This window comes from Crassostrea angulata, chromosome 7 (assembly GCF_025612915.1).
Source record: "Crassostrea angulata isolate pt1a10 chromosome 7, ASM2561291v2, whole genome shotgun sequence".
In the NCBI taxonomy this organism is placed as follows: Eukaryota; Metazoa; Mollusca; class Bivalvia; order Ostreida; family Ostreidae; genus Magallana; species Magallana angulata.
Genome location: NC_069117.1, coordinates 12,917,013 through 12,930,635, shown reverse-complemented (window position 1 = coordinate 12,930,635; position 13,623 = coordinate 12,917,013). Strand labels below are relative to the sequence as shown.

Below are 13,623 nucleotides of genomic sequence, written 5' to 3'. Positions count from 1 at the left end.
TGGATGCATCCTTATGTAGTGAAGATTCAAATTTGTAAAAAGCATGACCCCTGGGGGTAGGTTTGGGCCACAATGGGAGGTCGATGTTTTACATAGGAATAAACAGAGTCATCTTTAAAAATCTTCTTCTCAGAAACTAATCAGCCAGGAAAGCTGGAACTTGTTGAAAGCATCCTCAGGTAGTGTAGATTCAAATTTGTGAAAATAATGATCCCCAGGGGTAGGATGGGGCCACAATGGGGGGGGGTCAAAGTTTAACAAAGGAATTTATAGGGTAAATCTTTAAAAATCTTCTCAGAAACTAATCAGCCAGATGATTCTTTATAATTGTTAAGACTTTGGCCCCAGGACAATTCGTTGGCCTCACGAGAAGGTTGAGAGTTTACTGTACGTTTATATCCCATATATAAACTATTGTTAGGGATCTTTTTGAGAACTGGAATACTCAACACATGATATGACTATAAAATCATCCTGTTAGAAAAGGGACTAATGATTATAAACATAAGAATATCCAGGGGAAAATGGATTTTATTTATACAGGATTTACATGAATTATTGTATATTGTCCAGATAGTTTGTATTATGACTCCATTGAGCTGATTTTATCATACCTATTGTTCCTCAGGTGAGCGATGTGGCCCATGGGCCTCTTGTTCTTAAAGCTAATTTGAAAGATATATGTTCTTCGAAACAGGGTTCCTTAAACACTGGCTCTTTGCAGAAAATATTGAGTGTTATGTTGAGTGCATATGACTTTTGTCTTGAAATATATAGGCAACACTTCTCATTGGTTATATACAAACTTTATAACTCTTTTAGAAAAAAAGCTACTGGGTCTTTAATAGCTTATGTCTTGCTTACATTTTCTAATTAAGTACGACCAAAATCTAGATATTAACGTTAAAGGCTTATAACATAAAAAAGTGTTCTCCATGCAAGAGGACACGTGTGAATCACACGTGAACTTGAGTGCACCATCAGTTCATCGGGACAACCTGCAGTATTTGATGATGTACAGTGTTTGTTCCATTCATCTACGTTAGTTGTCACGGATCGTAACATCTGGTGTCCTTCACCAACTGGAACGACCTACACATAAATGAAAACACCTACACGCTCTCTGGTACTCAGGGCCATTAACTTTCGCGCATTCACAAACGGGGAGGTCATGGTTAAAATTCATAAACGTTTGAACTATTAAAATAAATTTGAACCTTTTTCATCCTTAAATGTATTAAACGAGTAAAATCAAAAATGTGTTTTCTTGCATCTTTTCAAAATAAATAGCGAATTGTTTTAAAAAGTATAGCTTCCTACCTTGCATGTACATGTACCTGTGCACGCCCAAAGCGTATGGTTAGATATTAATGTAGGTATAGTTGGACCTTGGGGGAAAATGAAAGCATGTCAAGATGACTTACATGTACATGTATCTCAATGCATTGGCGAGCATGTAACCTTTTGACCGTATAAATGTTCACGCATCGATTTACGATACGTTCATTCATACAGATGCGTTAGGGTCAAATCAAAATCTCAAAGTATAAATCACCGGTCAAAAGTTCTGTCTGTTGATGGAGGAATGTTAAAATTTCAGAATAGCTACTACAGTACGATGCATAATGTATCGCTGTACTAAATCGTGCTTTCTTGTGGTACTTTTTAATCAGAAAATTACTTCACTCTCACAACTACTTTCACTTCAATTAACGAAAAAACGTGTGTTTGTTTGACATTATAGTTTTTTACATCAATGAAAAAAACGTATAATGGCTTTTTTGGTAAAAAAGAAATACAAATTTGCCGTACACACAGTTATAAAGTTTCTTCGAGAAGACAAGAATTTCGCATATACGTGTAAGTGTTAAGTAATATGTAATCGCAAATATTGTACTCTTTCATGAGCAGGAACAAAAGAAATACAAATCATCTAGATCACATTTAATTTAAAACAAAAATATCTAATTTTCAATTTGTGTATCCAAAATTTTTGGAATGATTGATACGATTATAGCTTTCTTAAATTGATAATCTCTAATACCATTTTTCTCTCTCTAGTGATTCGTATAGAAAAAGTTTGAGCAATGACCAAATTTCTCACAACTCTCACGTGCACATAGTTACATGTTTTACATTTTATACCATACTAGTATATACTAGTAATGTCTTCAAAGTGAGTTAGATAAAAGTAAAGAATTACTATGCTATAAACAGAATAAACAGGATGTATTATAATATTTTTATATTATTGCACTTTCTGAATTTGAGAAAGATAATATTTTCTACTGTAAATCTAAAATTTTGTGTATCCATATTTGATAATTTTTAACTAGTATATATACTAATTAATTGTCAATATGTATGTACATGTAATGTACATTAATCGTCTAAGTTTCATTTTCTTTTACAAGAACACAGAGTACATGTATTTCTACATTGTACATTGGTAGAGGTAGAGGCTGGTAGCAGAGTGAAGAAAATGAAAGTGATGGGTCATGACCCAAGCAATTAAGAGAAAATATATCATGTACAAATTTAGAGCAAAATTCAGGTCAGAGGATAAAAAGGCTAACCTCCTTGGGTGCTGAGAGGTCATCACGAAAGTTTGAATAGAGACTTGTTTGTATGAATGAAATAAAGATTAAAAATCGTATCATAAATTTTCGAAGAATTTATTCATAATTAAGACATATTAAGTTAAAAAAATACAAAAGTACAATTATATAAAAACAGGATTTCACAATAGCAACCTCAATGAATACAACAACAAGGGACAAGCATGAAGACATTATTCATAAAAACTGAAATGTACATCAATTGTAAATTTGTTGATGATAGCAAACTAAAAGCAAACATACTGATTCAACAAAGAATAAACTGCCTTTCTTTGAATCGAAATAGTAACAGCGAAAAGAAGAAAGACAGTTTACTTTATATTCAAGATGGGTTCAGTATTTCTCGTTGTCGATTGGCCCTACATAGTTTCACTGATAAATAGTTAAGACACGTGATTTTGGCATCGCAAGACCTGTATTCGGTGACTGGGTTGCATGTTGACTTGATTTTAGCGTGTGCAATTTGCTAGCAAGTTTTCTAGCAAGTTTCGACATCCAGTTTCCACTTTTCACAATATCAACATCAAGACCCTCTTCTTTCATCCATGCTGCGTCTTTCTGTAGGTCATATCCTAAAACAGACATTGACAACAATATAATTGAGATCTTAAAAGATGAGTTTACAAAAGAATAATTAATCTTTTAAAAAGAAATTTATTTATTTTCTAAATCTAACTTAATAGTAGCAATTTATACCTGCTTTTAACAATTTTTTCACAGTTTTAACACATTTGAGGTCCATGCTTTCGATGATAATGTATAAGGCGCTCTGACCCAAACGGTCAACAACATTGACGTTGCTTCCGTGTTTTATTAGATAAAGTGCGATGTCCGATCTCGATTCCTGAAGAGATATTAAAAGAGCTGTTTTTCCTGTTGAGTCTGTTCTGTTAACATCTGCACCTGCAATAGTAATTTTTTAATATAAAAAAATCAGACACGTTTTGATTTAAAAAAAAAAGAATGCAATCAGAATACTAGGATTAATTCAAGAGTTTAATTACCTGCTTTAACTAATGCTTTGACCATCTGAAAATCATCCATGATTACAGCGATAATAAGGGGAGTCTGATGGAAGTTATTTTCTCTGTTGACATCACAGTGTTCTACAAAGATAGAATTTAAATATCAAATTAAGCTAGAAATATCTCTATAAGGCACGAGTGACATCACTAATACAACACTTAACAGGTTATTTCTGACGCCCTTCAGCAATAATCTTCCGTCCATGAATGTATTTACATTGCAGAACAACAAATGACCGATTTATGGACAAAGCATTATTTCGGGGGTGTGTATAGACAATAAAGTCAGGTCGAATATTAACGACCGTGTTTACTTGTACATGTTTATATGTACTTCCACTGCTTCGCTCAACTATAGGCTAACAACTGTCCCCGTCTTAATGCTTACGAACATTCAAACCGCAAATAATAAGAGATAGTAAATAACCAGGGAAGTAATCAAAAGGATTGTTATTTCAATATAACAGTAGAAAAATGTTGAATTAATTTATATATATATATATATATATATATATATATATATATATATATATATATATATATATATATATATATATATATATGTTACATTAAAAGTTTAAAATTTATCAATTTAAACTTAACTATAACAGTTTTAAAACTGTTATAGTTAAGTTTAAATTGATAAATTTTAAACTTTTAATGTAACATATATATATATATATATATATATATATATATATATATATATATATATATATATATATATAAACTTCTGGGGCATAACACGAAATTATGAACAAACTGTATCAGTATGTTAACTATTTGCCAGCTAAATTCCTTAGCATTGTAAACAACACAATCCAGTTGTTACCTTTTAAACGAAAACAGAATATAAATTGACAGGCAACAGAAGGTTAAACTGAAGCCCGCTCGCGCCTTGAAACAAAGACCTGTCTAGTCGGCTGAGATACAAGTAATGCAATAATGTTACGTCTGCTTTCACAAGTTTTGAACTTTTTACGATGTAGAATTAATCTGATTATGGAATACCATTATTTTATATAGAGCTTGTAGATCTGTGACCCAAGGGATTTTGATTCGGGTCAACTGACATCATAAGTGACGATATGTAAACAAAGATATAACAACACGTCAATAAATAAGTATATCAAAAATTATGATTGATTTCACCTTAATGAAAACATGTTTACTTATTTGTACCAAAACACTCCTTCGCACCTTAAGTGACGTTGTTTCCAGAATGTGTGGACGAGTTACGTAAATGTTTGGAAACTTTTCGACGTTGACGACAGAATATTTGCGTAGTGCAGAGCAGGATTAAAATCTCATTAGCATAATTACACACGAAACGAAACAAGTCACACTGTACCTAATATCCCGCATAATATATCACTCAAAAAATAATGCTAATGTAAGTTTGGTAGTCATTTATGTGATCATTTTTGTTATATTTTTGTACACAAATACCTTGAAATGGTTTCTACACCCTTGTAACGAGTAAATTAACTTTACGGGGATCATAGTACTTGTCTTGCATCCTACTTACCATCTCTTAATAGGTAATCCATCATTTCGTTGTTTCCGTTTTCAATAACAATGTGAAGCAGGGGGTTGCCATCGCAATCACACATATTAGGGTCTACACCAGAGTCAAGCATGTCAACAAAAGTTTTGTGATCATTTTGGTAGATGGCATGGAGGATACCAAGGCGTTCTGCCACACTGGAATGGTTCGACATCACTTCGTCGTCGCTGAATACATCGTCGTCTGCATCAGAATCAATGTTCATCCAATTGTTCTCCGGCTTCAGGCACTGAGCCCCAGATCTTCTGCATCTATCAGAATCTTTGCCCATTTTTATCTGTATTATGTAATCTGCAAAAGACAGTTAAAATAAGAGTGACTGTTTTGAATTAAAAACGGCCAAATCGTTTAGACTGAAAATGTTAAGGAGTATTACTACAAGTACTTCTGCCGACTAGTTACCTTTTCCAAAGGTTGAATGAAGCTTTCAAGCGTTGTCGTATAGATATACTATACGAAGAGAAGCACGTGATTTGTCACGGTATATTTATTTGGGACATGCCCCTCCTACATTCTGCACCATCGTTGGCGAAATTGATTGGATGGATGAGCGCGTTACTTGATTGACAAAATACGCGATGTTTTCCTATATACCGTACACTTCGTCTGACATTCTTTAGGACCCATAATAAACAGTTTCCTTTACTACAGCCAAACATCTTTCTAATGTGTTACGGTAATATTTTATTAAACGGAAATGATTACGGACAATTGATAAGTCTTGCATTTTCAAACAACTGTATTAACTGGTGTAAAGAAATAGAGAGTGGGTGTCTTATCGGTCGGTTCATGTTTTTCTTTATAATTGAAATTATGATTACAGAGTAATTGTTGTTTCTAACAAAATTCCTACATTTAATTATCAATACATTAAATCTTTCTTAGTAATTATAAAGGATATTCAAGGTTCTGTACGTTCAAAAACATCTCTGTTCGTAAAATTAGAATTCTACGATTATACATTGTTCAAATAGTAAATTTACGTAAATCAGAATTTACAATTTATATTAATTTATAGCCTTGCCGATATATTGCACATTTTACAAATTTGTAAAAAGCAATGATAGTGCAGCAAATTTAATGCAACAAAGAGTGCAAAAACGTTCTATTGTATTGCTTTAGTTCAAGAAGTTTACGAAACAATACATTTTAAAGTCAATGATTTGCGATTGTAAACAGGTAAAAGAATTGTTTTGATATGTTTATATGACATACTTTTAGATTTAAGACTGAAAATTTAACAAATTATGCATATGAATAAGCTCATGACAGAGAAAAAAGAGTTATGATCAACATTTCTCTCCTGATTAACTTAATTAACGTGTTAAATTCGTGAATAGAATAGATCATAAATATCACAAATATTTAATTAATATTCAATTAAAATCAATATTATTTTCATTATAATCTATAAACAAATATGATTTATATTGACGTTTTTGCGATTTCTAAAAAGCAATTGCGAGGAACGTGAGAAGGAGAAAACACTTTCTCTCAGAGATGTTTAAATATATTAGGTTATTTAATTGGATGGAAAAAATGTACTTAACAGACTTTGACTTGATTGGTTTATATTACATCCATCTTTTATAGAATATATTCTATGGAAAAATTGATACTGAACTTCTGAATTTGAGTGCTCTTATTAAGTGACAATAAATCTTGAGTATCGGATACTGAGGTGTTACAACCTTCGTTTATTAAAGTTGTCAAAAGAAGTGCACAATTTAATAACGGAAATTTATATTTTTAAACTAACACCAATATCAACTGGTCATAAATTTAAATGCATATAGTTGTGTACATTTTACAATTGGAAATTGTGCACGCGTATCGACAATTTATCTTTTCAACCGTTTTAATAGTTTACATTTAAATATAGTAAATAAATGTTATTTTTGTACCAAAATAAAGCTTATTGATATGATTAAATCCAATTTCGAATATCCGAGAAAAGTCAGTAATCCTACACGTCAAATAAGACAAATATCTCCCACTGTTCCCCTGTCAAACTGCGAGGTGAGTGACACATTGCATTTTCCAAAACAGGCGTTTCATTATAATGACGTTATGCACTTATACAGAATGCGCATTATGGAATTAAGAAAAAAAATGTCTATAATGTACATATTTAAATCTTTTTTTCTGGCGACCCTCTCAGACAATGTATGCCACAGAGCGACAAATCGCGCGACGTCATTTACTATTTGGCAGACGGCAAACAATTTCAGTCGCGTGTGTCACAAAAGTTTGGCAAAAATTTATTTCTTTAGATTATTTTTTCAAGTTGTGGTGTACTCTACTTTTCTAATGTGGTCAACTCCGTTCCACAACTGTGTGGTTTTTGATCTTGATGGATCGTTCAGCTTAATTCAGCATTGAACCACTATGCAGAATGCCTCTCAAATGCTAAATATAAGTTGATTTATTTAGTATATAACCTGCAAGATCATATTCTCTGAAAGATTGTGTTTCTGCAAAGAGTTAAATTTAATTTTGATTTTAAAAATCAAAGTATTTATAAAGAAATAAACCATTGAAAAACTTCACGAATCTGAGCATTGAATAAATCGGAAGCGAGCAATTGATCTGTGTATTTTAACACCTGTACGCGTCATCGCTCGATCATTTCTTCATTGTTACATGAAGAAAAGAATTTTCTGGGGATTGTATTTCATTCAGCTTAGACATTACTACAGGAACATAATATTAATTACAATTTGATTTTATAAATAAATATATATTACAAATACAGGTATGTTAAGATTTGATAACCAATAAAATTCATATATGTGAACTCATTCTGACAGCATTCGTTTTAATTATGTTCCACTGTTACAAAGTTTGTTTACAATTATCTCGAAGTCTCTATTATTTTGGGTGAGGTGTTAACTCACACACAGCAAACAATTCCTTTTTTTCCTGCAAGCGTCTACACCCATCTTAAATGTTTGAAGTTTTTTTAACTGTTACCTGTACTCACGTTCACAAGTTAATCGATCACTGCTGATTGTGTTCATTGACTGAAGGAAGCATTGTTTACATGATTTGATCATGACTGAATGAAAAATTTATTGTGTTTATAAGTGTCATCTAAAAGGAAACATGGAAAGTAAAATATTGTGTTTCTAGTTGATGACAATCCCGTGATCAATTTAACCGAATTACGAAAGATGACTACCATTACGATTGGTAATAAATTGGAAGAAATCAATTTAATCAATTTTTTGACATTTTGGTTTTTGGTTGTTTTTATTTAATTTTATCTTTCCTTTCATCCTCAATTATTTCCCAATCATATTCTTACCGATTGAAAACTAGAACTTTCTTTTTATTATCGTGCACTGTATTTTGTATGTAGCTGTTTTTTTCAAATTCCATAAGGAACTGATCTGTTAGTTTCCGGTCCGTGATACTGGATACATTCAAAGAAATCCCCTAAAAGATGGGAAAATGTTCTTTCGTAATCTGTTTATAATATTAATTTGCACGTTGAAGGGAAATAAAAAAAAATTGAGACAATGTACGCAGATTATGAATGGTCGACGTAAAAGGTCTTTATTAAAATGCGCAAGCTTTTTTGTGAAATTTACAGCAGTTTAAAAAAAACGTCCAGAAACTCATTTATTATAATTATGGTACTATGCCGACATAATTTTTATGTCTCTCTCTCTCTCTCTCTCTCTCTCTCTCTCTCTCTCTCTCTCTCTGTAACAGAAGTATAAGATAATTTACTTATTGAATGACGGAGAAAAATCATAACACTTAAATTGTCAATTTGCTATTTGCTTTTGTGCTTTCAACTTACTATTCAAGTTATGACTCTCCAGGTGCGACCCTTTCATGAGACGAGACCTAACTCTGAGGTCTTGGTCGAGGACCCTCCCACACCAGCGTAAAAAGACATGTCAAGTAACAATGACAATTAAACCTAATTAGTATGGTCAGAGACACATAAAGACTATCTACTATCTCCCGATCGGTAGTTATTGCAAGTACATCATAAAAGTATAGGGCAGGACCCCTATTTTGCAGGTGCTCTATGTCCAAGGTTTTGTCCCACGCCAAGATAAAACTTGTTGAAACATCTGTTTGACTGCTTTGAGGTTACGTATTTCATGTAATTCACACGTAGCGAGCTGCTACTAAATGAAAAAAATAGTGTTACCCAAGGTTTTAAGGCTTAATTTTAAGAGGTCGGCGCTTCCTTAAAGCTAAGGTGACTACTAAATGAAAAAATAGAGTAACCCAAGGTTTTAAGACTTAATTTTAAGAGGTCGGCGCTTCCTTAAAGCTAAGGTGATGGACGGTCAATGAAATTAATGTTGACTTCGTATATCATTTCTAACACATGACATATTGTCCTTATAAGCAACGGTTGAATTTACAAGGCTGAACATATTAAGATGAAACTGTTTACCTGTAACATTAAGGACAAGGTCACCGATGCTACTATAGGACGCAACGCGTACACAAGTCAGTAAATTGTCCATGCGGGCGATAGGTGCACGTGGCGTTATTATGGCCATGATCAGCTAAATAAATGATGTTTTTAGGATTCAGCTAGCATTCTATGTTAAAATATAAATGCAACGCTTTACAAATAAAAATGATTGTGTGTTATTTTCTCTTGGGTATGAGGGGATTTAATATGCATGAAAAAAAAATGCCATTTGTTTCGCAAAATCTTTGATTTTCAATAGCATAACTGTTATATTAATTAAGATAGAGGATGTCAGGATAAAACTGGCTAAAATCTCAAACAGTACATCATAAAACGTGTCATATCAATTAATTACTGCCAAGTTGACCCAGCTACAGTAACATAAAGCGTTTAGCCCAATTTTAACGCAACATACTATTTCAAGAGCATGAATTAGGGTTTTTTTCTCTCATAGTTGATTTCCCCTTTGTCTACACTCTTTCAAACATTGTATATCGCTGTTCTATAGGACAGTTAATACCTTCCATGGACGACAACAAAAGTAGAAAAATATTATGATTCATTTGTAAACTTTTATTGACATAAAGGCATCACAATAAGCATTTGTACATAATTCATATGAAAATATGGTATCACAGATAAATATATCACAGTTTTGCAAAAATAATAATAATCGAAAGTGTTTTTGTTCATCTTGTTTTTTGTTCATCCAACTTTTGTGAATTCCAATGGGAAGTGGGTGCTTAGGCTTCTGTCCAAAGAGGCGCGACTACAATCCAATTTTTTCAAAAGTTTTGACACAGATTTATCACAGGAACAGAGTGAATATCCAAAACCATCGTCCTTCAGCCAGAACCTGTCTTTTTCGAATGAGTAACCTAGAAAAGTGAATACATATGAAATAAAGCAAATGTTTAAAAAGTGAAAGCTCACTAAAGGTGAATATTAAATACTTTGTCATCAAATTTGATAAAAAAAAAACAAAAAACTAACCAACACCTTACCTGCTTTAATGAGTTTCTTCAGAAGTTTGATGCATTTGTGGTCTGTGTTATTATTCATGGTTAGAAACAGCGCACTTTGACCCAGATGGTCAACTGTGTTGACATCCCCTCCATGTTTGATAAGGTACTCTGCTATGTCGAATTTCCCATCCTCCAGCGCTATAAGGAGAGCGGACTTTCCAGCATTGTTGATCTCGTTCACATCAGCCCCTGAAAAAAGTAAACAACTGTTGTAAATGCATATATAAAAAATCAACGTAAGGCGTGGTATATATTGATGATTTTATTGTCATGGGTTCCGCATAACGTCTGATCTGTCAAAATAAATAACGCAATATTTACCTGCCCGCACCAAAAGACGGATGATCTCTTCCTCGCCTAAAATAACGGCTAGCATTAATGGCGTCTGTCCATTTCGATCTTCTTGATTGATGTCGTATGCATCTAAAATCAAAAATTGAAATGAAACTTAATGCAAAGTAACTCCCCTTTTGGTGTTCGAATTGCACACAATGTAATTTCATTTTAACAAAAAAAAGTTATACATCAAGATGTATTATTCATAAAAGAAATACAAAAATTGTATCAAGTACTTAAATGTACTTACTGTGAGTAAGTAAAATTTCCACCATATCGTAAAGTCCATTTTCAATTACAATATGCATCAGAGAATTTCCTTCACAATCCGTTGAATTTGGGTCAACTCCGGCTTTCAACAAACACTTGAATTCTGCCAGATCACCTTGATACACAGAGCTGAAGAGTCTGAGCATCATTCGTATTTCATCCATTGCACTTTCTTTGGTCACTTTTGGTGAAGAAGTTGATGCATGGTAATGCAAAGCTCGGCGTAATTCTTCCAGCATGATTGACGGTTTACCGCTCCTGCAAAGGAAACCAACATAATAAATTTAAAACATTTTCTTGTTGTAAGGTTAAAACAGAAAATAACTATAAGTATAATCTTTCGATTAAAGGTTCTTTCTGTGTAGTTTTGCTACAATACTTACTGTTTTCAGTAGAGGAGTTTGATAGCAATATACAATTAACCAACCTGTCGTCTGTTTTATAGTTGCACGCGCCACGGTCCACGGCTGGCGAAGCGTGACGATTATCTTTGTTCAGCCCTCCGTCGACGTAGATTGGTTGATTCAACGTTCAATAACTGTTTGTCTTTATTCTGTTAATGGTTCCAGAAAACCCGGTAGTTGTTTATAATTTATTACACGCTCTAGTAATTTCTTTGCTTATTTCGTGCCGTGACGTGTAATTGATTTTTTGCATGCTTACCTTTTTTCTTTGTTTACTTGGCGTTTGTGATTTCACGTAGTTTCCTGAACCTGTGCACTTTGTTTGTTCATGGGCGTTTTTTTAGCCCGTGCAAATTATAATTAAGGTACACATTTATTGTCGAGCAAAGACATATGCTTTTGTAAAAATCAAATATTTGTAAATAATATGATTAAGCAAAAAAAAAAGATAAAAATATACTACTCATATAATTATGGTTCTTTTTAAACAGTATGTTTGATTTGAAATTTTACATTTTTGCACCCCCCTCCACCATTTACATCCAAAAATCAAGCACTAGGTCTTATCCGGACTGGGTTCTCTATGGGTACTGTTTATGTGCAACTTTATTCTACTGATGACTCGTCTAAGCATCATGTCGTAAGGGTGCTGCATTATTCCTTGGGGCATAGAGGCTCGTATACGGTAGTGCAAACATTGTCAGCCTAAACACGTTTATTTTGTGCTTCATATGTTTCTGAAATTAGTTGTACAATTTAACTGTAAACGAGTGTGACTTTTTTCCTGCTAACAGTACTTTTTTTTCTATACCAGTACATGTTTTACTAATATTGCAATATGGGAGGTCGTTATGGAAGGAGCATTTATCCCATTGCGTTCTATACCAAAAGTAAAATTCCTGATACAGTGGTGTGATTTATAAGTTGATGTATAAAACTGATATCTTCAGCCAATTTTACACTTTGCCTCTTTGAAACCATTATCGTTAATGTTTAACAGCGAATTTTCCAAGAATCGCATTGTTTGAAAAATAACGACTCTGGCTGATACCTTTATCACATCTCAAATTAAGATTATCTGACAGAAAAATTAATGTCATAGGTTTGAAATAAATTAAGTATTTCCATTAATTGAATAAACAGCTTAATGAAGTCCTATTTAATAACGAGTTAATGGAAAAGTACAGATTTGAAAATCTAATGACTTTATTCCTGCAAGGTTTAGACGAATTCACAGGTGGTTCTTTGCATTGTAGATTAGGCTTCAAAATTTTAAGTTATAATCGTAAAAACTCGTTGCCCATTATTTGCATAATTGGCATCAAAGGTAAGCGTGATTCATATGCTTACCTTGATTAATATGAAAACTCAAATTATTTTTTAATGAAACACAGATGACCCAGAAAGCGCAAAATAATTTCAGAACATGTATTCACCAGTTTTGTGCGTGCTTAAGAAGAGTAAGAAAATCCAATGATTCAATGAAGAAGTAATGACCATTTCAAAACTCAAATAGAGATACACTATATATACTAGTCGTAATGTTACGAATTAAAACCAAAAAACAATCATACAATTTTAAATGTGTATACTGATGTGTAAACCGGTTCAATTAAATATGTATTTAGTCAGGTATAAATTTTATAAGTAGTATATATGTGTCTTGTGTCATTTTATTCAAAATTGCTTTGCCTCGTTTCGATGTTCATTTTAAAGAGAGAGTGAAACAAATTGTATGTAATGAAAAAACTTCCGATGCGAAAACATTACATTAACATTTCTAATGTATGCCCCTGTGGAGACACCTGGCATCCTTGCAAATAGGGCATATGTTTTGTGTTTGATTGGCATATTTACTCGTAATTAAGTAATACACATGAATATAAACTACCAGACGTCATAACAATGGAAAGCCTTGACAGTGTGTACTTCAT

General features: G+C 32.8%; 2 protein-coding genes across 2 annotated transcripts; both read right to left on the bottom strand.

The window, feature by feature from the left end:
* Nucleotides 1-2,659: 2,659 nt before the first annotated feature.
* On the bottom strand, nucleotides 2,660-5,501 carry LOC128155392 (putative ankyrin repeat protein RBE_0997). The gene is made up of 4 exons (XM_052817083.1): nucleotides 5,172-5,501; nucleotides 3,623-3,724; nucleotides 3,315-3,521; nucleotides 2,660-3,190 (listed from the first exon to the last, which is right to left on the bottom strand). The coding sequence occupies exons 1-4, from the start codon at nucleotides 5,479-5,481 to the stop codon at nucleotides 2,988-2,990; spliced, it is 822 nt and encodes a 273-aa protein (XP_052673043.1). The 5' UTR covers nucleotides 5,482-5,501; the 3' UTR covers nucleotides 2,660-2,987.
* Nucleotides 5,502-10,212: 4,711 nt separating this feature from the next.
* On the bottom strand, nucleotides 10,213-11,742 carry LOC128155928 (uncharacterized). Its single transcript, XM_052817817.1, has 5 exons — nucleotides 11,669-11,742; nucleotides 11,266-11,543; nucleotides 11,001-11,102; nucleotides 10,659-10,868; nucleotides 10,213-10,532 (listed from the first exon to the last, which is right to left on the bottom strand). The coding sequence occupies exons 2-5, from the start codon at nucleotides 11,522-11,524 to the stop codon at nucleotides 10,360-10,362; spliced, it is 744 nt and encodes a 247-aa protein (XP_052673777.1). The 5' UTR covers nucleotides 11,525-11,543; nucleotides 11,669-11,742; the 3' UTR covers nucleotides 10,213-10,359.
* Between the last annotated feature and the right edge of the window lie 1,881 nt (nucleotides 11,743-13,623).

Bases quoted from the DNA above. Each gene is read 5' to 3' on its own strand.
- LOC128155392 (XM_052817083.1), bottom strand. From the start codon at position 5,481: ATGGGCAAAGATTCTGATAGATGCAGAAGATCTGGGGCTCAGTGCCTG. The intron at 3,725-5,171 runs GTAAGTAGGATG...CTATCTTTGTAG, and splicing joins GGATTACCTATTAAGAGATG to AACACTGTGATGTCAACAGA. The intron at 3,522-3,622 runs GTAATTAAACTC...TTACTATTGCAG, and splicing joins CAAAGCATTAGTTAAAGCAG to GTGCAGATGTTAACAGAACA.
- LOC128155928 (XM_052817817.1), bottom strand. From the start codon at position 11,524: ATGCTGGAAGAATTACGCCGAGCTTTGCATTACCATGCATCAACTTCT. The intron at 10,869-11,000 runs GTAAATATTGCG...TACTTTTTTCAG, and splicing joins CCGTCTTTTGGTGCGGGCAG to GGGCTGATGTGAACGAGATC. The intron at 10,533-10,658 runs GTAAGGTGTTGG...TCACTTTTCTAG, and splicing joins GAAGAAACTCATTAAAGCAG to GTTACTCATTCGAAAAAGAC.